Source organism: Mus caroli, unplaced genomic scaffold (assembly GCF_978045245.1).
Source record: "Mus caroli unplaced genomic scaffold, Mus_caroli_1 scaffold_11, whole genome shotgun sequence".
Taxonomy (NCBI): Eukaryota; Metazoa; Chordata; class Mammalia; order Rodentia; family Muridae; genus Mus; species Mus caroli.
This window is the reverse complement of record NW_028227266.1, coordinates 48,573,097-48,600,843: the sequence shown is the minus strand read 5'-3', so window position 1 is coordinate 48,600,843 and position 27,747 is coordinate 48,573,097. Positions and strand designations below refer to the sequence as shown.

Genomic DNA, 27,747 nt, shown 5'->3' with positions numbered 1-27,747 from the left:
AAGAATTTTAAGATTTATTTATTTTTTAAGATAGAGTACATGTAGGTAGCCCAGGCTAGCCCCAAGCTGGCCACCTGGTGCTTGAACAACAGAACAACAGTCATGTACACCATATTGGCTATCAGTTGTAACTTTTTGTCCTCCAATTTCTTCTTGTGTTCTTGGTGTTCTCTGACCATCTGTACACTGAGGAATTGGTAGACATTCAGAGCATGCTTCCTCCTAATTTAATGTCCCTTTCAGTTCAGGAATGATAAGGCTAATTACATAACCCATCCAATGGATACATATTGCATAAATGTTGCACATAAATCATTACTCAATAACTGACAGTCAATCACTCAGCAGGATTACTGCTATTCAGAAGACAAGGAGAACCAGCACATAAGATCTTCATCTGCCTCACACATTAGTAAGTTGTTGTTGTTGTTTTTTTAATCTGATGTGTGTGCCACATCAGAAGGTCCGTTCATGACTGCACATCATACAAAGGTGACGTTACCAAGTGTTGATGCTGCTCAGTGACACTAGGATCAAAAATGAGAGAAAATATACAATATTTATCTGAGACCGAGTTAATTTGCTTAATTAAGTTGCATCCATTTTGTGAATGACAAACCCCATTATTTGTGACTGAAAAAAATTACATTGTGTCTATACCCATTTTTCAATAGACATTCTTTTAGGATGGACACATAGTTTAGTCCTATGAATGAGATACCCTGTGTGAACTGTGCTGCCAGTTTTTAAAAAATCGGCTTAAATACGTTACTACAATACCTAGAGTTGATTTATAATTGTCAATATTGAGGATGCTGAGTCACATAAATATGTAACATATGAGCTGGCAAGATAGCTCAGTGTTGGGCTGGAGAGATGGAGATGGTTAGCATATACACAGAAAATAATGTCATAATTTTTATAAAACATATGTAGCATAGAATAGGAAAATCTATGGAGACATTTACTGGAAAATTTAGTCCAAATCTCAAACCAAAATTCACTGATTGATTTTCTATGAAATTCAAATCAGCCACAGCAATTTTAAAATCCAAATACTCATAACAATTCAACCTAAAGATTATACTATTATAATGTTTATATAGAAGGGATAACTGTGGGAAATGTCTTTCTGCAATTAAATCATTATGCTCACGTGAGAGCAGAAAACTTTGTACAGTAAAACCAGTGCGAATCACACCATACATGGGGAATCTGTGCCAAGGTGTTTCAGGCAGTGTTGGCTGGCCTCGTGTGACACCGAGGGCATGGCAGTACAAAGGGCACGGGTGTCCTCACAGCCACAGCTGCAGCGACCGGGTAGGATTCGGCGTAGGCAGCAATACTGAGAAACAACCTAGGTCGGCGTTGTTGGTTCGGCAGCTTTTCACTGTTGCCGTTTTTTCTTTTGACCCCACATTGTTACTCCATAGTTTAAGAAAGGTTTCTGTTGTTGTTTTCCTATTGAATTCACAGAACGGCGGGACAGCAGGACAACAGTTTTCGCAAAGTTGTATCTTAAACCTTAAAAAAAGAATCTCAGTATGTAGTCCAAGCTGGCCTGGCAATGAACAGTATTAAACCAGGCTGGCCTGGAATTTAGGGTTCCACCTGCCTCTGTCTCCGTAATGTTATAATTAAAGGAATGTGTGTGTCTTAAAATATTTTCGCTATTTAAGAGGATACGGTGGAAATTTTGGGGTAATAAAACTGCGTTTTTGTTTTTTTTTTTAACAAACAAGTATCTTTATAGAGGAAATATAATTAGTCCTCTGAGACTAACTGGAAATGTGAAAATGTACCTTTCTCTTGGCTGCCCTTCACATCATTTGGCTGAAAACCCTGCTGCTCCCGTTTCCGGTGGGCTAGGGAACTAGGACAGCCTGCACGGGGCGGGCTTGCAGCCAAGGGTCACCCCCTGATCCCCGGTCACTCGAGGGCCTTTCCTTCCTCCAACTTTCCGAGGTGCGCCCGCACCCATCGACCTAAAGCTTTGGATTACTGTCAGCCCGGGCTCTTTTCCCCAGCTTTTTCTTAAAGCAAAGGCGGCCGTTCCCCTTGGCACCGCCTCCCTGCCCTCAGGCTGCAGCTGGTCCGACTCTCGGGTCCCTTAGGCCACCACCTTAGAACGGGCCGGGTCCGTACTTCCTATCCTCTGCGACACCTCTCCTAGAGCCTTTCCCGTTTATCCCAAACGTGCACCGCCTCGCAGCGCCTTCGTCACCGCAGATCCTAAGCGGCAGCCTCCCGTCCCTCTCGGGTGTCTCCGACGCGTTCCCCCGCAGAGGGGCGCGGAAACCCTACGTTCCGGTCACCCGTCCAAGCAGCCGCTTTTACGACACTGCGCGACCGCAGTGCGCGGCTGACGGCAGAGCCGCGCTGCTCTTGGAGAGGTCACTCCGGAGACGGCGGAGCCTTTGGGGCGTGGGGGTCGGTGGCAGTAATGTGGCGCGTCTGTGCGCGGAGGGCGCAGAGTGCTGTGCCCAGGGCTGGGTTCAGGGCTCGGTGGGCAGCCTTGAAGGAAGGCCCCGGCGTCCCGTGCGGTAGCCCGCGGATTGGCCCCGCTGCGGTTCGTTGCGGTAGTGGGATCCCCAGCTATGGGGTCCGCTCCTTGTGCGGCTGGAGCTCCGGCTCCGGCACTGTCCCGCGTAACCGCTTACTGCGACAACTCCTGGGGTCGCCCAGCCGCCGCTCTTACAGCCTCCCTCCGCATCAGAAGGTGAGTGACCCACCCTGGAGCCTGTTGCCCTTCAGAGCCCGCTCCTTGGCGTGGGGAATCCTCCTTGAGAGGCCTCCGACAGCCAGCTCCCTCCCAGATCTATTACGGTCCCTTGCCCAAGACCTTCCCAGTGGGCATCTCTTCTATTGAAAGAAGAGGTCTAAGCCTGGGGCTATGAGCAAAAGGTCTGAGAAGTCTCACGTGCTTTCTCAGATCCACTAGACTGACTGGAAGATCAACCTGCCACTGAAAGTCATGAATTTCTGGAGTGCCAAGAACTCCCTTTGTATCTCCAGGGAACAGTTTGAAATGGGACTCAGTAAATACTCTGCATGGAATTGGGTGGAATGAAAGCACGCCGAGGGTTAAGTATGCCTGTTTAAATGTATGCTTCTTTTTCTGCAGGTTCCACTCCCTTCCCTTTCCCCTACAATGCAGGCAGGCACCATAGCCCGCTGGGAAAAAAAAGAAGGGGAAAAAATCAGTGAGGGTGATCTAATTGCAGAGGTAAGTCTTAAAACAAGCAGATTTTACGTAAGGGAGTGGCTTTGCTGAATAGACTAAAGCTTAGCCTTCTGGTAGGTAGTTTCCTCTTTCTCTTTATGAAGCAGCTCCCCTCCCACCTCCTTATTTATTAGAGATGATTGGTTAGCTACGTTGTCAGCAGCTAGCTAAATTGTTTTTGAGACAAGGTTTCACTCACCGTGTAACTCTGGCTGGCCCGCAATGCTCAGAGATCCCCCCTCCCCCAATGTTAGCAATGCCTAGCTTCTACCCAAAATGTTTTTAAACCCTTCTTTCAAGTCTGTGGTAGTGGGTTTTATCTTCCTATGGATTTCTAGACACATTCTAATTAACTGCCTGTTGGCAGTACAAACCTAAGCCAGTGCTTTTGTGCTAACAGGTTGAAACTGATAAAGCCACTGTTGGGTTTGAAAGCCTGGAGGAGTGCTATATGGCCAAGATCCTTGTTCCTGAAGGGACCAGAGATGTTCCAGTTGGATCCATCATCTGTATCACAGTTGAAAAGTGAGTAAAAACAAAAAGAAAAAAAATCCTTGTAATTTGTGAACATTTGTTGCTTTTAGAGCATTTTAACTCAGATTGGAAGTTAAAGACATGTGAGGACTCGCTGGGAGGTTAGGGATTGGATTTGCTTTATAAATTCTATATTTATGTATTCTTTTTCTTCAGGCCTCAGGATATTGAGGCCTTTAAAAATTATACATTGGATTCGGTGGCAGCAGCTGCCCCACAGGCAGCCCCAGCTGCAGCCCCAGCTCCGGCTGCTGCCCCAGCGGCACCTTCTGCAAGCGCTCCCGGTAGCTCCTATCCTACTCACATGCAGGTAAGACTCAGCCTCTGAGTGCCGGCTCCTGGTGACTCGTTATTAGTAGTTTTATTGTCATTTTTCTCTATGGGTGGCTATTGCATTCTGAAAACGTGTCATTAACTATAAGTGCCTGTCATTCAGCAGTATTCAGAGATTTTTAACTGTGAAAATTATTCTTGTTGTTTCCAAGTGTGTGAGCCTGGACAGTTTCTTTAACCTTTCTTGGCTTTAGCCCAGGATGCAGGATAATGCTTGGTTTTTCTCTTTCACAAATGATGTGAAAGGTTTTGGAAATGACTTTTTCCCTATACAAGTAGAATTTAAGTAGAGAACAGGTGCTATTTGCTGAATGAAAGTCCCCAGATGAAGTTTTCCTTTGGTTTAGAGTGGGCTACTTCTAAGCATAGATAAAGTATTCCAGTAATAGTCATGAATGAAAAAATAACAATAAAGAATAAGTATGAAGGTGATGGAGAGCTGGCTCAGTGATAAGAGCACTGACTGCTCTTGCAGAGGTCTCAGGTTTGATTCCCAGCAACCACGTGGCAGCTCACCACTGTCTGTAAGTCCAGTTCCAGGGGACCCAGCACCCTCACAAAGACATGCATACAGGCAAAACACCAACGCATATAAAATATAAATAAATCATTTAAAAAGAATGAGCAGTATGGAATAAGTCTCCAGGATAACATTCTAACAGTGCTGTTGGCCATAAATGTAATTACCACCAACCTAGATCAGCTCTAGGAAACCAACTCGAGCTTTTTCCTTCGTATACACAATCTAATTAGAGCTTCCCACCCCAGGTCCTCCCTGCTTCCCTACCCACCCAAACCCACGCCCTTTCCTTCTCCTTCTTATTAGACATCTAAAACAAACAAACAAACAAACAAACAAAAACCAAAACTAGAATAGGGCCAAACAAACGGGAAAAAGAGCCAAAGGAAAAACATACACAGACACTAAAAGCTCGTGCATTTAATCACGTTATTAGATATTAGAGTTTTCCTTTGTTTATCTTTGTGTGGTCTTGATGTTGGAAGTAAGTAAAATCTAAAGGATTAAGATTTGGCCTTTCCTTAACTTTATAAGAAGTTTTCTGGGTGAGTCAGTTTCTTCTCTGGAAATCACGTTCCAAGTCTATTGGTAACAATTCCTTATGATGAAATTTTTCCTGGTCTTTAGCTTTCATGATGATTTCTTTCAGTTCAGCAACCTTATTTTATTATATAAGACCTCTTTTCTCCATTTTATCCTGCTTTGTGTTCAAGTGTTAGAATTGGGCCCTAAGAATCCTTTGAAATGGTAAAGATAAATAAATGAGTGTATTTCTCTTTCTACTGCCCACCCCATACACACTCACACATATACATTCATACTTTACTGGTGACTGTGCAACAAAGAAAAGAAATTCTGAACAAGAAATAATTTTTAAAGAGTTTCTAAGTCTTGCAGACATGGTGGCACACACCTTTAATCCCAGTACTCTGGAAGCAGAGGCATGCAGGTCTCTGAGTTTGAGGCCAGCTCAGTCTACAAATTGAGTTCCAGGATAGCCAGGGCTGTTATACAGAGAAAAACCTGTCCAAAATAAAAATATTTGTTTTTACATGCATTTAGTGTGCACTTAAATGTGTAGAGGTCGTCGTGGGAGTAAGTTAGTTCTCTTCTATAACCAGGGTGCTATGGGAGCAGAGAAGGGAGAGCTGAAGAGCTAGGCTTATTGTTGACTTCAGTGAGAGACTCTCAAGTAAATGAGGGAGATAGCTCAGAATACCTTACATCCTCCTCTGGCTTCTCCACTGCACACTTATATACACCTGTGCTTGCATCTCACACACACACACACACCAGAAAGCCTTTTGTTTTTTTAACAGTTTTAAAAAATACAATGTATTGTTCCTCTAGTCTATGAAAAATGGTATTTGGTTGTGTGGGTTTCCCTGTAGTCCTGCGTCATGCACGCTAGTCAGCTACTCTTCTACTACTGAGCCTCATCCTTTGCCCCCAGAATTGCTCTTAATGTTCATTTTTAAAAAGTGTGTGTGTAGACATGTGCATGCTGGTATTCCCGGAGACAGGATTAGATTCACTAAAGCTAGAGTTACAGGTGATTGAGAGTTGGCCCATCGGGAACCAAACTCAGATCCTATGCAAGAGCAGCAAGTGTTCTTAATCACTTAGCGATATCTCTAGTCCTTAATTTATATATATATATTTTATGCATATATATATATATGGTGTGAAATAAGTATGGTTTCTCATGCGTGAAAAGATGCTTATTGCAGAACACAGTAAATTCAGCAGAGTGTTTGTCTAGACCAAGATCATTCTATAAGAATGAAAAGTATCTATCTCACACAGTCAGAATGGCTAAGATTGAAAACTCGGGTGACAGCAGATGCTGGCGAGGATGTGGAGAAGGAGGAACACTCCTCCACAGCTGGTGGGATTGCAAGCTGGTACAACCACTCTGGAAATGAGTCTGGTGGTTCCTCAGAAAATTGGATATAGTACTACCTGAGGACCCAGGTAGTACTATATGCCACTCCTGGGCATCTACCCAGAAGATGCTCCAACATATAGCATTCCAACATATAACTAGGACACATGCTCCACTATGTTCATAGCAGCCTTATTTATAATAGCCAGAAGCTGGAAAGAACCCAGATGTCCCTCAACAGAGGAATGGATACAGAAAGTGTGGTACATTTACACAATGGAGTACTACTCAGCCATTAAAAACAATGACTTCATGAAATTCTTAGGCAAATGTGTAGACTAGAAATAGAACTAGAAAATATCATCCCAATCATAAAGGAATACACATGATATGCACTCACTGATAAGTGGATATTAGCCTAGAAGCTCGGAATACCCAAGATACAATTCATAGACCACATGAAGCTCAAAAAGAAAGAAGACCAAGGCATGGATGATTTGGTCCTTCTTAGAAGGGGGAACAAAATATTCACGGGAGGAAAAGCAGAGACAAAGTGTGGAGCAGAGACTGAAAGAAAGGCCATCCAGAGACTGCCCCACCTGGGGATCCATCCCATATATAGTCACCAAACCCAGGTACTATTGTGGATGCCAAGCAGTGCATGCTGACAGGAGCCTGATATAGCTGTCTCCTGAGAGGCTCTGCCAGTGCCTGACAAACACAGAGGCCACACTCACAGCCAACCATTGGACTGAGCACAGGGTCCCCAATGGAGGAGTTAGAGAAAGGACTGAAAGAGCTGAAGGGGTTTGCAATCCCATAGGAAGAACAACAATATCAACCAACCAGACCCCACCAGAGCTCCTTGGGACTAAACCACCAACCAAAGAGTACACATGGAGCTATCCATGGCTCCAGTCACATATGTAGCAGAGGATGGCCTTGCTGGGCATCAGTGGGAGGAAAGGCCCTTGGTCATGTGAAGGATTGATGCCCAAGTGTAGGAGGATGCTAGGGTGGAGAGGCAGGAGTGGGTGGGTGGGGGAACACCCTCATAGAAGCAGGGGGGTGGGGGAATGGATAGGGGGTTTCTGGAGGGGAAACAGGGAAAGGGGATAACATTTGAAATATAAATAAAGAAAATATCCAATAAAACAAAAGAATGAAAAGTATCGGTGGTAACCTAGATCAGTGGTTCTCAATCTGTGGGTCAAATGACCCTTTCATGTAGGTCACACATCAGATATCTGCAGACCAGAAGCTTACATTAGATTCATAACAGTAACAAAATTACAGTTATGAAGGAGCAACGGATCTATTGTTATGCCTGGGGGTAACAATAACGTGAGAAACTGTATTAAAGGGTAGCAGCATTAGAAAAATTAAGAACCACTGACCTGGTTGAAAAGATACTTTGTCTGTGCAGAGAGGGGGTGGAGGGAGAGGGGGAGAGAGGTTTGTTTTGACCATCTGGAAGAAATCTTTCCATCTTCCGTTGCTTTTCACTTTGGAGGATGGGTTAGGGTGACTGGTTGTGTCTAATCACTCTTGTTTTAAAGGTTGATTTAACTGGGAAAGCAATTAGTACAGACCTTTGTGATGGGTGACAAGGTCTCACTGTATAGTTGGTAAGCATGCGCTTACCTGAATGCTTTTATGCGTCCTGGGTAAGCAGTGATGTGTGGCATTTGTCTCCACAGATTGTTCTTCCTGCCCTCTCCCCAACCATGACCATGGGCACGGTCCAGAGGTGGGAAAAAAAAGTGGGCGAGAAGCTGAGTGAAGGAGACTTGCTGGCAGAGATAGAGACCGACAAGGCCACCATAGGTGAGGTTTCTTAGCTCTGGGTAGTTGAGTGAGGAGGAGGAGGATGGCCATCAGTACATTTTCTGTACTGAGTGAGTGGTAATGTGACATTTACAGTCCTGAGATTTGCTGCCTGGGACATATTTTATAAAAAGGTCATCACAGCCACACGTGTCAGTTCTGAGCTGTACTCATCAATGGAGGATATGTCAGGATCTATTCTAAGGCCTGGGTTCGCTCTCTTGGCTTTATTTTTATGGTACTCAGAAGTTGTACCAGAACTGCCATTGTCTAAACATGGGAAAAGAAGGAGGGAGGAGGAAGATAGTCATGCCCTCTAGGGCAGGAGAAAGCCAGCCTTTCAGGTGACTCTGAGGGAAAACAGTACCCAGGGTGTAGATTAGTCTCATAATCTGAAAGTGCCATGGATGTCGGTCTTTTTCTCATTTCCATGTGCCCCTTCATTGACTTATTCACCTTGCAGTTACGTACTGTGCTTGTATCTATTGATAATCCCAGGTGTTATGAACCTGTTTCCACTCTTCCGTGGTTTCCAGGAGCAGAAGGCCCATCCACGCCATAGTGGCAGAGCAGGACATAGGTATCAGGCAGTAGTGGGCACAGACAGTGCTCTTCACCATTCTCTTGGTAGCCTGGGCAAGTGATGGGCAAGTGATATCAAAGAGTAAGGACCCCCCCCCCCCATCACATACTATACCTTTTTTATAGTGTTTTTCTTCCTCCTCCTCTTCTTCTCCCTCTTCCTCCTCCTCCTCCTCTTCCTGCTCTTCCTCCTCTTCCTCTTTCTTCTTTTTTCTTCTTCGAGATGAGACTGTGCTGAGATCACAGGCTTGTACCACCGTGCCTGGTTCTTTCATAGCTATTATTAGAAGAAATGATTCTTCCTTAAGGAAAAAGCAGGGGCCAGCAGGGTGGTTTGGTGTGGGGTAAAGGTGCTTGCTGCCAAACCTTAGATGTGCTCTACCTCTGTCCATCTTCAGCACAGCTTCTATTGAGTCTTCCCGGTTGGGAAATGGAAGAATTCATTAGAGATGTGTCTGTCCATCAAGAAGCATAACTGCAGAGAGCAAGTTCTTGGTAGCTTGGTTTTGCTGTTTTTAATTAAATTAAATCAATTAGTAAGTTTCTGAGACAGGGTTTCACTCACCTTGGATGGCCTGGAAGTCACAAGAGATCTGAGTGATAAGATTAAAGTCATGCATCATCATGCCACACTGCTATTTCCTTACAGAGAACTCCTTGCTATATAATCTAGTTTGCTCTTGAACTCATGTTGCCCAGGCTAACTTTGAGCTACCATCCTCCTGCTTTAGGCTCCTGAGGGTGTGGTTACAAGAAAACACCCAGCTTTGGCCTTCACTTTTGTAAGTCTTCAGTGTTTGAGAGAAACAGTCAGTAGCTGAGTAACATCTTACCTGCTGATGCAGAGACCCCAGTGATACTGTATTTCATAACACTGGAAAATGCAGCATAATGCCAGGCATAGCCTTTGAGGAGCTCAGAGAATACTTTTACTGCTGAAATCCCATGTTACCATCCTGCTGCTAGTTCTTGTAATTTGACTTCCATGTAACTGACTTCTAGCAGTCAAGCTGATACCATCTTAGTGTCCTATAAGTGCCACATAAAGCCACCCTTGAGGCATTTTCAGTAACTCTTAGAATGCGCCACTGTCTGCAGTCTTGGTAGAACAGACATAGTCAGTATCCACAAGGGATTGGCTCTAGAAGGGCATTCGTGCAAGCTCAGCACGAGTGCAGGGTTTTTGTTTTTTTTTTTTCTCCCAAATTGTTTTGATCTTATAGATTTGGAGGGCCAACTGTATTTTTCATTTATACTTTGTGCAGGGTAAGTACTTAAAAACATTAATTGACTTAAATCCATTAACATTTATGTAAGGATTATATGGCCATTCCTTGGTATATGTGTTGGCACTCTGATTTAAGTCTATAGATTCAAGTTCCCTAAATAAGTGGACATAGTATTTGGAGGGTGGGGTCACTGGAATTGGACCTCAGGCCTTGAGTATATTAGTAAGCCCTGTGTTACTGAGCTATGCCTCTAGCCCTGTACACTTTAATCATTTCCAGTTACTTGTAATGCCCAGTACAACAGAGCTGTGTGAGTAGCTGTTACACTGGACTACTTAGGAAATAGTTGCAAGAATAAAAGTGTGTGTGCTAAGTTCAGACCTCAGAAGCCTAACTACATAGTACATGTCAGCAACAATGTAACATTCACCTTCAGCCGAATGGATTTTAGGGATGCAGGACCTGTGGACAGAGGGTTGACTGTGCTATTCTTGTTCCCATGTTAAAGACAGAAACAGAGGCACAGAAAAGTTAAGTAGTTTGTCAAAAACAAAACAAAGCCAAAAAACAGTGCTAGTAGTTTGACTATGAAAATGTTTTACCTGAAACGCTAGTGAGGGTGTAGGAATGGTGGAGGCTTGAGTTCCATAATGATTTTCTTTCTACTTAAGGCTTTGAAGTACAAGAAGAAGGTTATCTGGCAAAAATCCTGGTCCCTGAAGGCACAAGGGATGTTCCTCTGGGAGCTCCACTATGTATCATAGTAGAAAAACAGGAAGATATAGCAGCATTTGCAGACTACAGGCCAACAGAAGTGACCAGCTTAAAGCCACAGGCAGCACCACCTGTCCCACCCCCGGTAGGTGTAGTTCTGAATTGGGGAATTGTCTATTCAGGCAGACAATAGCTCAGGTTCCTGTGTGTCCAGATCTGGCAGTATCTGTTAATCTGTAGTGTGTGCGAGTGAGCTTGCGTGCGCGTGGGTGTCGTGTGTCACGTGCTGTCCACCTGATGGTCAGTAGTTTACTCTGCCGACATCGTAAGCCTTGCTGAGAACAAAGGTAAATTACCTGTCCTGCTACTGGTGTGATATCATGTCCATGGGAGGTGATGGTCTCACCCCACATTTTCTGTTGCTCAACTAACGACCTGTTTCCACTCTCAGTTCTGGTATTTGTGGTTGTAGCTGATGAAGTGTGTTTTGGACCTTGGGCCCTGAAGTGACATGACTCGTTGTAGCATCATGCACTTGCACGCTCCAGTGTACTTCTCCATGGGTTTAGAAGAGCTGCACACTTCCTCAGAGGAAGCTTGCATTCACAGTCTTGCATTGATTCGGATGCTGTCAGGGAACGGAGTGGTCCATTCCTTAAGATACTTGAAACGTGGGAGCTGATGCTATCATTTTCTATCCTGAAGTGAGATTAAATAAAGCAGAGCTCAGGTTAATATAAGGAAATAAAGAATGGACAGGAAGCAAGGTATTTGGTGGTTTGGGTACTTGGGAGGCTGTGGCAGGATGATCACTGTGGCTTGCATAGTCTCAAAAGGAAAAAGGACAAGAAATGACAGGCAGCCAGTATGTTATACATAGGTCAGTTTTAGTTCCACACCTCTCTAGTTAGCATGAACTGTTTTTGACTCTGTCAGAAAATATTCTTGCCATTTGTCTTTTATGTTAGTCAAGCCAGGAAAGTGCATAACATCATTTAATTATAAAGAGTTTTCCATTATAAAATATGGACCTGTGTTCTGTCAGATTATCTTTGCAGTAATGAATGGATAGCTACTCTGTAACTTTTTTTTCCCAAAGGTGGCAGCTGTTCCTCCCACTCCACAGCCTGTAGCACCTACCCCCTCAGCTGCTCCTGCTGGACCAAAGGGAAGGGTGTTCGTTAGCCCTCTTGCAAAGAAGTTGGCAGCAGAGAAAGGGATTGACCTCACCCAAGTTAAAGGTAAGTTTCTTTCTGAAGAAAGGGGTTATACAGTTACCGTGTAGATAAATGCTGTGTGTGAGGCCAGCACGCATACCTGTGTGGAAGGAGACATCCTTGCTGCCTTCATGGAAGGCAAGCATCACCGTATCTGCCTAGGATTGCCTATGTAAGCTGTGTGCCTTTTCAAACTTTCCTCTATTCATAGGAAATCTTCAACAGCAGTGATAAGGGAAGGAAGGGTCTCTCACATTGGCCCTCAGAGATCTGAGGAGCTAGCTCCTGTAATCTTAGGAACCTGGACTCAGGCAAACACAGGTTTTGTAGCTTTGGTGCAGAAAAGAATTTCAGGACTTGTTAGAATGAAGCTGAGTTGGGGTTTTATTAAAAATAAAAAGGTGTTCCTGAGCCCGGCATGGTAGCCCACTCCTATCTTTGAGTACAAGGCTAGCCTGGTCTACAGAGTGAGTTCCAGGATAGCCAGAGCTACACAAAGAAATCCTGTCTTTAAAAACAAAACAAAAAATGAAAAGAAGAAACATGCTCACAAAAACATCAAAAGCACATCAAAGAACAGTGTTGTTTATTAAAAGATACTTTTGATGAAGATTTTAAGGATGGACATTAAGAGAAATATTCTCTGGGAAATAATTTATACCCAAGTTTGGATATGGGCTTTTTCAGAGGCAGTCAGAGAAGGTCGGACATACCCAAGTGTAATAGTGAGTCCGCAGGGGGAGTTGCACTTAGCTGGGCCACTCTAGCCACATGCCACTGTGGCGGCTCTCTTCTTGTTCCTTCTTCCTCTTGGTGAGTGGGCTTGTTGGGGTGGCACTGGAGGTGTTGTGGATGGAATTATAATCTATAGATAACACCAGGAGCCATAAGGGCTATATATAATACAAGTCTTCTATTATAAATGGGGCTTTTGATGAGCTAGCTTCCTAGGAAATTGTTGTTTTATTACTGGGAGGAGAAACACCTTTAGCAGATGTGAATGTTGGAATTCTTGCTTCTCAGGTGCTGAGAGGCACTGTCTACTTCACAATTTCCTTGTCTTTATCCTGTCTTACTTAAGTGTTGGCATAAGCAAATGTGTTTGTTGAGCAGTGTTGAGTTATAAGACGTGTCTGTGTAATAAATCCCAGTGTTAGGTTAACTGAGTGTAGCAATAAGCAAAACTGGCTCATCAGGTAAAAGTGCTGGCTGCTGCTGACCTGAGTACTGTCCCTGGGACCCACACAGTAGAAACAGAGAACTGACTCCTGTCATTTGTCCTCTGACCTCTGTGTACAGTGTGACTCCTAATGCATAAGGGTTGAACTCAGGTCATTAGGCTTAGCAGTAACATCCTTACACATTGAGCTTTCTCAACAGCCCAGGGTTTATTTTTTTTGTTTTTTAAACATGAACCTAGGATCATAGTAGGCAGGCACTGTAACACTCATATGTATTTCCTACCCCTCTCTTTACTTTGTTCTGTCATAGCATCTCAAAATAAAAAAATTAAAAAATGCCCAAGCTGGCCCTGAGCTTGCTATGTTCTTTCTTCAGCCTCCTGAGTAGCTAGGATTAGAGGCTTGAACATCAGGTCCTATTTTAATTTCTGTATTTTTCTCATTACCCTGTGCTGTCCTCAGATCTGCAGTTGTTGCCCTCACTCAGCACCAAGCTGCTGTTTGTTGGTGCATTCTTTATACATCTGTGCTTAGTATCAGACGAGTGTAAGGTATTACATAGAGCAGAGGGGCTGAGTTAGTAATTGTGCGTGCAGAACCTGGACTAGTAGGGTCTTTTGTTCGAGAGGTAGTGGTGCTGGATTTTGGTAGAGCGGTAAGCTGAAGGACCTTGGTATTGTTTTCCTGCAGGTTGGGTTAAGGATTCCTTTATTAGCAGCTAAGCACGTGGTTATGAGAAGCACCTGTGCATCAGGTTCTTGTTTGTAAGATGGGGAACATTCCGACCTCACTGGCCAGCAGGAGCCAATGAAGTAACAAAAGTCTAGCGAGTGGTTAAGGATGGGATCCAGAGCTAGAAGGCTCAGGTTTGAATGTCACCTCTGCCTTATGCTAACAGTGTCATCTTTACTGGCTCTGTTACTTGTATATAAAAATAATACTTAATACGGTGTGAAGATGAATGAGTAAGCAGTGCTTGAGCAGAGAAAGCATATTAGCTATCCTGACTCTACTGTTATGAGCTGAGGTGACTTAAGGGTGGATTAAGAAAGACTCGGTGACAGATGCGGTGACTTTTAGGATGGATGAGGGACCTTTCTGAGGAGTGTGATACATGACCTCATGTCCAGACAGGGAGTCATCTGTGCACCAGCCCTGTGAAAGGTCAGAGAGAAGCATTTTGGCAGAGGGCGCTCCACCTGTAGCCCATGGCCTGGAATCAAACAAAGCCTGACAGGTCTGAGGACCATATGGAGCATGGAGAGGAAAGGGAGCGCAGAAACAAGGGTGCGAAGACTCGGGAGAGGCTGGGGCTGCTCGGCCTCCACCTGTGTCTAGCTTCCCCTCTCCCTGTAGTCGGGATTGGTGCAGGAAGCAGGGGAGGGCCAATGGAAAGAAGATTGAAAGGTCCCACACTAACCAAGTGTTTGGTCTTCAGACAACAAGTGATGTCCCTTAGCCAGAAGCCCCACCCTCACTCACCTTGTTAGCATAAACTAGTGTGACGTAAAGAGGCTTGATTGGAGAAAGCAAATACCTACCACATGGGGAATTTCCTAGATTTTGGAAGGCCCAAGCCAAAAGCCTGGGACAAAGACCAAATTTATCTGTGTTTATCATATGGCAGTACTAGAAAGAGAAGACGTGTTTCTTGTGGATTTCAGGGACTTAAATTTATTTCTTTATTCATTATTGGGGCTGTGGAGAAGGGAGCAAGAGAAAGAAAAACATAAAACTCTATTGTAGAAGAAAAAAATCAGATAGAGGGGCACGGTAATTAGGAAATTTAGCCAAAACGTTAACTCCCGAGGAAGAAACTGAGGATTCTGGGTTGAGAGCCCAGTGGTCGTGTGTGTGTGTGTGTGTGTGTGTGTGTGTGTGTGTGCGCGCGCGCGCGCGCGTGCACCTTCTGCCTCACTGTCCGTTGTTCTCACAGTAAAGCTCTGAACAAGGGCTGGTGCTGTCATCTCCACCCTACAGATAAGACAGGTGACTGTAGTCAGCTGCGTAATTCCACAGAGTGCTGCGTGTTTCCTGCCAGCTAGCTCTTCCCTTTACACCCTATTGCCTTATGATCACCCGTGTGCTTTGTTGGGGAGCTGGCAAAGCAATTAAGTGTTTGCTGGCTAACACACTAACTGTAATGGGGTATGGCATCAAGCTCTGTCCCGGTTGGTGGCAGGGGAGGTCATGGCTTCTCTCTGCTTAAAGGGTGGGGAATCTAATAGAGGTCCCTGCCGCCTCTGTTCTAGACTCCTGGTGAGGAGAGACAGTTCTAGCCAACTCTGTTTTCATAACGAAGGAAAGGAATTGGGAAGAACTGCACACAACGGGAACCCTTTAAAAGGCTGCCGTGGGGGAAGATGAATCAATTTGACCAATTTTTTTCTAGAAGTGGGCCAGTGTAAAAGGTATTATAATAACTAAATTCTGAATTTGCTTCAAGGTCAGGCTGATGTACTTGGGCCTAAGCCTAAACCTGAGACCCTAACCCTGAGGTAAAGATGGGAGGAAGGAGGGGAGTTTGTGTAAACAAAGCCGGTGGGAGAGCCTGGCGGTCTCTTAGAGACATTGTGGTTTCCTCCTTGCTTTGTCGCATGGGTTGATTTAGTTTTGGTTGGGGTGAAAGACCTGAAAATTGTGGAAAATGAATGATTCTAAGAATGAGATCATTGCAGTTGCACGTCATTCATGCTATTCTGAAGTAAAAAAGGGTTATTTCTTCAGAAAATTGTCAACCTTACACAAAGATTGTACCTTATGGTCAAATAAGAGTATTTCAAGGTTCAGTGAGTTGGGGTGCTATTTTGTTTTTGGTTTTGATTTTTTTATTTTGATTTGCTTTTTAAGATAACCACAGTCAACAGCTAATTTTCCCTTTCAATTATAAACTATGATCAGTATTATTATGTCCGTGTTTCACAGCTTAAAGTAAAGAAATAAACAAAATAACGAAAATGCAAGAAAATAAAGAATTTAATTTAGCTAGATAAAACTTTGAGAGAAAAATGGTTACTATTTACAGTAGTTTAAAAGAACCACTGTTGGCGGTGGTGGGGGGATTGGGGGTCAATCTCGGAAGGGGTGAAGTAGGAGAGGGGGGCAGTCGGATCTCTTGAGTTGGAGGCTATCCTGATCTACAGAGTGAGTTCCAGGACAGCCATGGCTATAAGAGAAACCCTGTCTCCAAAAAACAAAAACAACAAACAAAACTAGTAATTGCCCGGGGCACTTGATTAATGAGCAGTTAACAAAGCTGCCGTCCTGAGGGAGATGGGGTCTTTTCAGGGTCACAGTGTTGACCTTGGAGATCCAGTGGGATGCTGCCACATATGCGATATTTATGTGTTTCTTCAGGGACGGGACCAGAAGGCAGAATCATCAAGAAGGACATTGACTCTTTTGTGCCTTCTAAGGCTGCTCCTGTGAGTTATTTTTGGCTTTTTAAAATTGTAACTTCATTTCATTTATTCATTTAGTTTTAGCCACAGTCAGCTTAAAATTATTATCATTGTGGGGACTGAATCTTGGGGCGCTATACATGCTTGGCAAGCACTCCTGCAACTGGGCTACATCCTGGCCCACAGCCTTGCGTTTATATTTTCTTTCTTTAATTCTTCAATTAAAAATGCTTTGCTTTTTCTCCACCCCCCACACCCCACCTCTTCTGGTTATATTGAGGAAGCAGGCTAACCTTGAACTTGAAATCTTCCCGCCTCAGCATCTTGAGTGCTGGGAATTTAGGTACACACCACCACTCCTAGACTGGTGTTAATAAAGCGTCTAATCCGAGTCCCTTTTGCTCTGTGGAGATTGATCCAGCTACTCCTCAGACCTTTGCTCTTCCGCTTTGGCATGTGGTCCTCCACAGCAGTAGCATGTCCCAGGTGGTCTCCAGCCAGTCACTAAGTGCTTTTTCTTTTCCCTCTTAGGCTGCAGCAGCTGCCATGGCGCCCCCGGGTCCAAGAGTGGCACCAGCTCCTGCAGGTGTCTTCACAGACATCCCCATCAGCAACATTCGTCGAGTAAGGGCACCGCCAAAATCTGCAGTCAGAGCTGCTGGCATTTCCACTCTGGTTGTTTGGTTGTGTGTGTGGTAGTTTAAAACACCAAAAAGGACCTTGTCAGTTATTAGTTTAAGGACGTTTGGTTTGGTCAGTTGAGTAGATGGGGTAGAGAAGCCTCTGTTTTGGCTAGTCTAGGAGGAGCAGTCCTTTGACTTACTCTGGCGTGTGAGGTAAGCTACCAGGGAGCCGAGGAAGAGGCAAGCAGGCTGAGTTAGGTACAGTCTGGAGTCAACTGAGGACTGATGTTGGACTCTCTGGTTTCAGGTGATTGCGCAGAGGCTCATGCAGTCGAAGCAGACTATACCTCATTATTACCTTTCTGTCGATGTAAATATGGGAGAGGTGCTGTTGGTACGGAAGGAACTTAATAAGGTAAAACCCAGAAATTCTGTCTTTCCCTAGAAACCTTTCCAGTGTTGCCATGTGCTTTGTTATCAGAAGCTGGTTATGATAGAAAATTACTGCCACTTGAAACTGTTGGGTAGGGACCATCCTGGGAAACTTCATGTCACTTCTTTTGATTTGTTGCAACTATCTGGACAGTGTCTCACTATGTAGCTCACACCTGGAACTCCATAGAACCAAGGCTGCATTCACCTTGCAGTTCTGCTGTAGCCTCTAAAATGTTGGGGTTACAGGAGTGCACCACCTTTTCTGGCTTTTCTGTTAACCCTCGATTAGAACACAGCATTGAAACTCACTTTGCCATGGATAGATGTTAGTCTAGCAAGTTGTCTATGATTTGATGCTCGAGGCTGCTCTGGTAGCTTAGAAATGATACTCATGTTCATAGATACTCCGTGTGCACTTAGCTCAGTGTAGGCACTCTTGGGGATAGAGAGCAAGAGCAGTCTGTCTTCAGCACGAGTTTATGATGGAATTGGGGCACTACTAAATGTGACAGGAAGGGAAGGTGTTTTACAAAGGTGGCAGGATTCATTTGTAGACTGGGCTCTTTATGAAGCTGCCTCTCGATTGTTTACTCAATTACACTGTGTGTGTTCATTACTGGAGTTCAGCACAGTGTTGAAGGAGACCAGTGATAGTTGGGGAATTCACAGTGCTGTAAGACAAATGTGGCCAAACTATGGGAAATGTACCCTGTTTGGATTGGCAGAGAGGTGAAGAAAATTCATGCTAATGGTTGAGAATTGTAAGGGTCAAGGGCTGTAAGAACAGAAGTAAGACTGAGAGATGTTGATCCATGAAGTACTTGTTGCACAAGTATAAAGCTTCCAGCACTAACTTAAAACAGCAGGTACTTTGATATGCCTGTAATTCAGTACTGGGAGGTAGACAGAATCCCTGGTGCTGGCTTACTAGCCAGTCTAGCTAAGTCTGTAACTTACACTCAGCAAGAGACTCTGTCTCAAGAAGGCAGAGTGGGGCTGGAGAATGGCTTGGTTAAGGGGGCTCGTTGCTCTTGCAGAGAACCCAGGTTCCGTTCTGAGTACCCACATGGTAACTTACCTGTAGCTCCAGTTCCAAAGACTAGACGCTTCATAGGTGTAGGCAGAAGGCTCACACGGGATGCACATATGTACATGCACATAAAACAAGTCTTTAAAAATAAGTAAAGCAGAGAATGAGGAAGATACTCAACCACATAAAATGAATAATTGTAAAAGATCTTTAAAAAAATAGTAGAACAGAAGAACCCCATCAGCTCCTTAGCATGGCCTATGGGGCCTTTCCCGGGGTCTTCGAGATCTTTCTGAGCTGGTTTCCCGCCACTGAAGGCACACTGGCTGTCTTGCTGTTTCTCAGCATCTCTACACTCCGTACTTGTGTTTTCTCCATGTAGACCCTACTGTGTCCTTGTGCTTTCTTCCCTGACCTCCTTAAGGACTTGACATGTATTGCCTTGACTGGTCTTCCTCAGTCTAAATTTACCACCTTTTCCCCTTCCCTGTTCACACAACACTGTAAGATGCTGTGTGACGGACGCACAGCCACTCCCTTTACAAGGTCTCCTCCCTGAGCCCAGATTGTTGAGTGTTGGTGCTTCATCCGTTTTGTATCCAGCACAGAGTGGACAGGTGAGGCACATCACTAACTGCATGAGTGAGTCATCAGTGCTTGTCAGTCGCTGCAGGGAGTAAAGATGACGGCATACAGTTATTGTCCAAATTCTGAAGTGGGGCAAGAGAGATGGCTCACGTTAAGAACACTTGTTCTTGCAGAGGACACATGCTATATTCATTTCCCAACATAAACACATCAACTTCCAGTTAGTTGTCTAGAACTAATTTCAGGGGATCTGGCACTGCTTCTGACCTCCACAGGCTCCTTTTTGCATGTATGTACATATACATACATTCATACATGCAAGCACGCGTGCACACACACACACACAAACACACCTACACACACAACTAAAATTTTTTTTTTTGCTTTATTTTTCAAGACAGGGTTTCTCTATGTAGACCTGGCTGTCTTGGAACTCACTCTGTACTCCAGGCTGGCTTTGTACTCACAGAGATTCTTCTGCCTCTGCCTCCTGAGTGCCAGCTACAAAAATATTTGGGTGGGGTTTTTTTTTGTTTTGTTTTTTTGTTTTTGTTTGTTTGTTTTTTCCAGACAGGGTTTCTTTGTGTAGCCCTGGCTGTCCTGGAACTCACTCTGTAGACCAGGCTGGCCTCAAACTCAGAAATTTGCCTGCTTCTGCCTCCCAAGTGCTGGAATTAAAGGCGTGTGCCACCACCACCGACTACAAAAATATTAGTAAAAATCAAAGTATTGAAACAGATAAATGTATCCAGTATATTTGGTGTATTATTTTGAATGACTTTTTTGAGATATTCATATCATTTAATGCCATGTTCAATTCACACATTTGAGGTGTCCTACTCAATGTATTTCAGAGTATTACCACAATACCATGATAAAATTTTGGATCATTTTCATCACCTCCAAATAGCCCTTTGCCATAATCCCATCAATCCTTCCACTCTCCTCAGTCTTACATTTTTGTCTTGGAAGGTTTACCAGTAGGCAAAATGGAATTCTCTGCCTAGAATCATATGAAGTCCATTCTTTATTAAATGCTTGTCATTTATCATATTCAAGGTTCAGCTATGTTGTAGCATGTATCATCTTTTCTTTTCTTCATTTCTTTCTCCTTTCTTTCTTTTTTAAAAAAGCTTTATTATTTATGTGCTTTGTATCTGTGCAAATGTGTGTGTGTGTGTGTAGCACACACACACACGCACACACACGTAGGTTCCTACAGAGGCTAGCCACAAGAGGGAAACATCCCCTTGAAGACATCTTGTCTTGTGCTCTTAGGGGGAATAACTTTTTGACCATGAAGTATGAGGCTAGATAATTATGGGGGTAATAGATCTTTTTCTTGTCAAGAAGCACCCTCCAAGTTCCTTATCTGTTCTGTTGTAATGAATTTTCTTGTTTCTTTTTGGGGCTGTTGAAGCAGGCATGTGGCCTTTCTGTTCTGTTAGGGCATCCCACAGTAACTGTTCTTTTTCTCTTTTAAGAAGAAAGATATTACTGTGATGCCCATGACTCTGGATTCCAATGATTCTCCTTTCTAAGCCTCCAGAGGAGACAAGAGAATAGTCACATGCTGCTCTGCACACTTTAATTGATTTTTAGATGTTACCACCTCTTGCATTCTTGAAACAAAACCTATTTGGTCGTAGCTAATGGGCTAGATTCTGTCTGCTAATATTTTGTTAAGGACTTTTTTGGTTATATTTATAAGATAATGTTTAGGTTTTAACTGTTGGGTTTTTTGTCTCATTTATGAATGAGACTAACACTGGGGAATTGTTAAGTTGTTAAGTCTTCTATTCTTTAGATATCTAAGTGAAGATTTGTTAGCCTATAAACATTTGGTAGTATGAGCTAGTTGCTGGGTGGTGGTGGCGTATGCTTTTAATCCCAGCACTTGGGAGGCAGAGGCAGGCAGATTTCTGAGTTCGAGGCCAGCCTGGTCTACAAAGTGAGTTCCAGGATAGCCAGGGCTATACAGAGAAATCCTGTCTCGAAAAACCAAAAAAAAAAAAAAAAAAAGAGGCGGAGGCAGGCAGATCTCTGAATTCAAGGCGGTGTACAGAGCAAGTTTTAGGACAAAGAAATGTTTTCTTGAAAAAAAACGAAGCCGTCTGGGTCTAGTCTATGTGAGCAGACTGCACGACCAGTTTCATCTCATCGTTGTTTATTCTGAGTTTATACTCTTTATTTATGGTTTCTTTCTAGAAACCTGTGCATTTTATCTGGGTTGTGCAATTTGTTGGTGTTAGGTATTCATAGTACTTCCTTTTTATCTTGGAAAGATGGCATGTCTCCAGTTTTACTCCTGATTTGAGGAATTTGAGTCTACTTCTTCTTTTTCAAACAAACATTTGTTAGTGTGGTTGTCATTTACTTGATATTTTAAAAAGAAAAAAACACCTTGGTTCAGTTGAAATGAAAATAAGGACACGCCATGAATCACAATGTTCGGCTGCTGCCATGCCTCCGTTCAACAGATAAAGAACCTGCTTCTTTTGGGGAGAGGAGGGCTAATAAAAGTCGTTGCTTGTTGTGTTTAACAGATGCTTGAAGGCAAAGGGAAAATCTCCGTCAACGACTTCATTATAAAGGCTTCAGCTTTGGCCTGTCTGAAAGTTCCCGAAGCAAACTCGTCTTGGATGGACACAGTTATAAGGCAGTAAGTTACTGGAGACTCCACAGTGACCTGTGCTAGCTCACGTCTGCTGACCGCAGCTAGGGATGAAGAGACTGTGCCCGTGGGTAAACTGGTTTGAAACAGCATGAAACTATCTGAGACTGTGGACAGCTGGCCAGTCTAGGCTGCGATCCTTATATGGACTCAGTAAAAGGAAATTGGTATAAACCACAATCTGGTTACACTGATAATGACTGTCAGAAAGGAGGGTAGAATCCGTTCCCTGGTCACCAGGAAGTTCTGTCAGCGTGTGACGGCTGGGTACAGCGCTTTATGTCTTCGGAACCACTTTATCAGTTAGGTGTTTTCACTGATTGTTGAGATGAAGAATCAGAGGCTCAGTGAGTTCTGTGGTTTGGACCAGGTTAGTAAGTCGATCAGTGTCAGGATCCCAACTCAAGCCCTGGCCTTTTCTAGAATGTAGGTAGGTGCTTTTATACTATAGTTTTTAATTTTTTAAAATTATGTGTCTGAGTGTGCCTGCGGGTATGGGAATGTGCAAATGAGTGCAGATGCCCAAGGAGGCCCGAGGCACCACATCCCTCAGAGCTGGAGCTGCTGCCTGACGTAGGTGCTGAGAACCAAACTCGGGTCTCTTCCTCACCCAGCTTTAATACAGTTATTGTTAACCCCCCTCCTGTGCACATGCACACACATTGCCACTTACACACGGATCCTCAGAGACCAGCCAGGGGTAGGCAGCAGCTAGAGCCTTCATTTTGTGTACCTGGAAATAGTCTTAGGTCTCAGAGATTGGGCCTTAGTCCCACATAACTGTCCCCTCTTAGATGCTATTCTCAGATCTAACAGCTGACTACAAACAGATCCCCATGTCCCCCTCAGCAGGACCAGTCACAGAGCTCAGAGAAATGCTCATGTAGTGGTGTCTTACTGAGGAAACTGTACAAAGGGATGACATTTAGGCCATCTTGACCTACAGAGTGAAGCACATTTCAACAAATAAATAAAAGCCAGAGATGCTGATCTACTCCAGAAAAGACTGGGAGCCTATCTTAAGTTTTTGCTGAGCCATGACCTCCTCTGAGTCCTGGGCACTGGTTTCTCTCCCATGCTCCCATGGTATCTTAGCTTTTTTGTTTTGTCTGTCTCCCTCCCTCCTTCCCTTCCTTCTACCTACCTTTCTAGCCCCATCCCATATTCCCCACCACCACCACCACCCCACACACATGTACATGCCATGGCCAACTTCAGGACAACTTCTGGGAGTCCATTTTTCTCCTTCCACCGTGTGAGTTCCCAGGCTTAGACTGAAGGTGTCATCTTGACCGCAGGCACCTTTACCCACTGAGCCACCTTGCCCGCCCCATCCCCACAGTGTCCCTCCCTCCTCTCACTCTTTTTTTTATGTGCTCAAGCTTTGTGGCAGTCTCTGCTTCAGCCAATGTACTTGTACTTACAACCCAGTCAGTTTATTTCATGCTGATTATGATGGTGTTTTTGCAAGCTACTTGATGCGTTAATCAAGAACAGCAAGGAAAATAAGTGTGAAAGCAACTTTCTGATACATTTCTTCCCCTGCCCCCTTCATTTTTTAAGAAAATATAAGTGAAAGAGAAGACACATCAAGATGTTAACATAGAGGATAGACATCTGAATAATAGCACAATTCTTTCTACAATGCTGTGTGTGTGTGTGTCTGGTTACTGATGCTGGGCATCAGACTTGCAACTTTGTGCATAGGTCGGTGCTCTACTGCCTAAGCTCCATCCTAAGCACCGAATAGTGTTTGAAGTAAATATCCAAGTCCATATTTTCTTTTTTTTTTTTTTTTTTTTTTTTTTTTTTTGGTTTTTTGAGACAGGGTTTCTCTGTATAGCCCTGGCTGTCCTGGAACTCACTTTGTAGACCAGGCTGGCCTCGAACTCAGAAATCCGCCTGCCTCTGCCTCCCGAGTGCTGGGATTAAAGGCATGCGCCACCATGCCCGGCTCCATATTTTCTTTAACCTGGCACTTTTTAGTGGTTCCTCCTCCTCCTCCTCCTCCTCCTCCTCCTCCTCTTCTTCCTTCTTTTGGCAAGGCAGAGGATGGAGGAATTGAGGGAGACACACCAGCTGTTTTTTTTTTTTTTTTTTTTAAGATTTATTTATTTATTTATTCATTTGTTTTTATGTGCATTGGTGTTTTCCCTGCATGTATGTCTGAGTGAGGATGCCAGATCCCCTGGAACTGGAGTTACAGATAGCTGTGAGCTGGAAATTGAACCTGGGTCCTCTGGGGGAGTAGCCAGTGCTATCAGCCATGAGCCCTCCCTCCAGCCCGTGCATCTCTTAGTCTTTTATGGTGGTGAGTTTGACTCCATTTTCTTTTTTAACAGAAATCACGTGGTTGATGTCAGCGTTGCTGTCAGTACCCCTGCAGGACTTATCACCCCTATTGTGTTTAATGCACACATAAAAGGACTGGAAACCATTGCTAGTGATGTTGTTTCTTTAGCCTCCAAAGCGAGAGAGGGTAAACTTCAGCCTCATGAGTTCCAGGTAGGGTGCTGTTCCTCGGCTGTAGGGCATGTATTACTCCGAAGCTCAGCCTCGTTCTCTTGTTGCATTTTCTATTTTGATTCTGCTATATATCATATGATACTTGGTCTTCAAAACAAAGCAATTGAATTACATGGGAAAAGCTAAAAGACACATTTTCATAATTGCATGGGAAAGCCAGTACAATTAGTTGACTTTGGTTTTTATCATGTGTCCTATTTAAGACTTTCTTAAATAAAAGGCTTTCTCATGGCCTCTTTAGAGAATATTTGTAATTTTATTCTTGGTTATGGTAACAATGTAATCTATTTTTATACTCTTTTCCTTTAGGGTGGAACATTTACAATCTCCAACTTAGGGATGTTTGGAATTAAGAATTTCTCTGCAATTATTAACCCACCTCAGGCATGTATTCTGGCAATCGGTGCTTCAGAGGATAAACTGATCCCAGCAGATAATGAGAAAGGGTGAGTGGGGAAGTGGAGAGGGGCTGGGAATGTGATCGCATTGTGTCATCATGGATTTTACATACGGTTTTTAGTGGCATCAGTAAATGCAGTGTGAGATACAATGGAAGCCACTTCGATTTCACTAAGCATTTTATGACTTTCAGTCGTAGTTGAGATGTGGTCTTGAGATTTCTAGATGACAGGTTGGCATTTTTTTTTTTTTTTCTGTTTCTTTTTTCTTTTTTCTTTTCTTTTTTTTTTTCTTTTTTTTTTTTTTTTTTTGAGACAAGGTTTCTCTGTGCTGCCTTGGCTGTCTTGGAACCCACTTTGTAGACCAGGCTGGCCTCGAACTCAGAAATCCACCTGCCTCTGCCTCCCAAGTGCAGGGATTAAAGGCATGTGCCACCACCACTACCTACCTGCATATTTTTTCTTAAAGAGTCAGATAGTAAATATTTTAGTTTTCTGGGTCAAATGATCTGTTCCTGAGTCCTTGCCATTGTACTGTGACAGCAGGCAACAACAGAATGCTAATGACTGCTAGAAAGGTAGATCTGCATCATATCAGACAAAAGCAGAATGTTGGGTAGCTTGGCAGCCCTTGTTCCCCTGTGTGTATTAAGGTTTTGACAGTCTGAGCTAAACAGTGGGTGGAACCAGTTTTCATATGCAGATCTATAATCACAGCTACTTGAGGGCCTGAATCAAGAGGGTTAGAAAGGCCACCTCAACTACATGGCAAGTTCAAGACCAGCCTGGTTAACTGTCTCAGATATTTAAAAATTAGTTTTTTGTTGTTTGTTTGTTAGCATAGCATATAAGTGACCTTAATTCTGTCATCTGAATGATAAAAGGGAAATAGTCTACCTGGGTAGGATTATGGTAGGAGTCAGCTCATGGGCGGCTGTTGTCTTGGGCTCATTGGTTTCCTTCAGAATACCCACTGATGTTTTTCTTTCTAGCTTTGATGTGGCTAGTGTGATGTCTGTTACACTCAGCTGTGATCATCGAGTTGTGGATGGAGCAGTCGGAGCCCAGTGGCTTGCTGAATTCAAAAAGTACCTTGAAAAGCCTATAACTATGTTGTTATAATTTACCCAAGAACTTCTACTCTTTCTCTGCTGACATTATATTTATATGTTATTAAAGAGGTGGTTCTTTTAAAGTTTCACTAGTTAATTTTATTATTCAGTCCAGATAATTTATTTGTAATAGACATAAAGAATCTTTTGTAAATGCCAGTTACACCCAAATATTGTACCCCTCAATAATTAAACATCAGTTTAGAGCTGGACACTCCTAGTGCAGGGACATGTGGCCTAAGTCTTTGGTGAGAAGGCCTTCCTAGGGGTATAGGATGGGCAGGCTCATAAAAGTAACCTGGATGAGACCCTGGAGTTTAGAATTTAATTGATTCAACTTATTTAAGTGTGAGGAGTTTGAACAAAAGTTTTTCTTTGGACTCTAACCCTAGTTAAAGTCTCCTGTTACATGATCTAAGTTTATCACTCAAGGAAAATAAGTGAAACTTTAAGAGTCATCATTTTCTTAGACCTCTTCAACCAACTGTTATTTTTATATGAATCTCTAAATAAAATAGCTTTCCCCTCATGATAAAGATATAAGCCCGCTTCTTGGTATAAGTGAAGATTTATGTATTTATTTATAAACAATTTCAATGAATAACTTGAGAATTCTGCAGTTTCCTCCGAATAAAAGAACATGCATATTGAAGTGAACACGTTGTAGAAGTGGAGCTTTGCTTCTGAGATGAGCTGGATGGTGACTGTACATGGACCCGAGTATCACGTTATTACTGTTTGAGAACTCGGTGGGATAACTAAAATGTATATGGGAGAAGTGTACATATGTAATATATGGTTTTATTGTTTATATGTGCCAAAGTTCACTTATCACCAGATACTGCCTGAAAGGAAATGGAAGAGAGGATGTTTGTGGGCATTTTGCCGTGCTACATGCAATGCCCAGAACAGGCACCTGGTGCTGCAGCTGCAGCTACTCAAAACGATAAAGCCAGAGGATAGTTCAACAACATAGCAAGTCTCTATCTCAGTAAAACAAACAAAAATAATACCCAAAACAACATGACAATCTGTGGTTGGAGAAAGTTTTTGAAAAAAGTGTATATTCAAGAGTGTTCTCTCACCCCAGTCCTATCTCATGTAAAATAAGGGCCCTCAGATCCCACTGGACAGAAAAACTTAGATAGGTAGGCGGCTCCCTCCAGTCTGAGTGCTCTTTTGTTTTATTATGTTTCACCCTTCTGTTGGAGGGAAGGGGGCTGACATGCAGGATAGTAAAAATAAATTGGGAACAGACTTCCTGTTGATGTGATGTGTTTTCATAAATGTTTGGGGTTACTTGTGACTTTAAAAATAACCCTGACCTTGTGTATAATATGGGGGGCCACCCCCTGAAATTTGAAGTGTTTCATCGGTGTTGAGTCTGTTTCTAAGTGTTCATTATCATATGGTGCATGACGACACTCCAAACTGTCCACAAGCCTCCAGTGGCCGTGTTTCTGTAAAGATAGTCCCATGCAGGGGCCTGCCTCTTCAGCACTGAGGTACTGAAAACTGCAGAAAGAATATGCTTACCACAAGGACACATCATTAGCATGAGGCAAATCTAATCAAATGTGAAATTGAAAAATGACTCATTCTTTGCTAATGCTCTTTTGTTCTCTTGAAAGAAAAATAAAAGGTGGTCATCTGACAAAAATGTACTCAGTTAAGACTGAATCTCACCTGTAATGGAAATCTGGACTCAGAATAGT

The 27,747-nt window shown here is 43.4% G+C and overlaps 1 protein-coding gene and 1 long non-coding RNA gene across 2 annotated transcripts; one reads left to right on the top strand and one right to left on the bottom strand.

Annotated features, from left to right (window-relative positions):
• Positions 1–267: 267 nt before the first annotated feature.
• On the bottom strand, positions 268–2,349 carry LOC147002012 (uncharacterized). Its single transcript, XR_015048954.1, has 2 exons — positions 1,803–2,349; positions 268–527 (listed from the first exon to the last, which is right to left on the bottom strand). It is a non-coding gene; the product is annotated as an uncharacterized LOC147002012 (long non-coding RNA).
• Positions 2,348–27,290, top strand: Dlat (dihydrolipoamide S-acetyltransferase). Its single transcript, XM_021171323.3, has 14 exons — positions 2,348–2,719; positions 3,125–3,226; positions 3,624–3,748; positions 3,914–4,067; positions 8,196–8,322; positions 10,805–10,992; positions 11,947–12,088; positions 16,603–16,670; positions 17,178–17,270; positions 17,577–17,684; positions 21,869–21,984; positions 24,339–24,501; positions 24,832–24,968; positions 25,913–27,290. The coding sequence occupies exons 1-14, from the start codon at positions 2,444–2,446 to the stop codon at positions 26,040–26,042; spliced, it is 1,929 nt and encodes a 642-aa protein (XP_021026982.1). The 5' UTR covers positions 2,348–2,443; the 3' UTR covers positions 26,043–27,290.
• The last annotated feature ends 457 nt before the right edge of the window (positions 27,291–27,747 follow it).

Bases quoted from the DNA above. Each gene is read 5' to 3' on its own strand.
- Dlat (XM_021171323.3), top strand. From the start codon at position 2,444: ATGTGGCGCGTCTGTGCGCGGAGGGCGCAGAGTGCTGTGCCCAGGGCT. The intron at 3,227-3,623 runs GTAAGTCTTAAA...TTGTGCTAACAG, and splicing joins AGGGTGATCTAATTGCAGAG to GTTGAAACTGATAAAGCCAC. The intron at 4,068-8,195 runs GTAAGACTCAGC...TTGTCTCCACAG, and splicing joins CCTATCCTACTCACATGCAG to ATTGTTCTTCCTGCCCTCTC.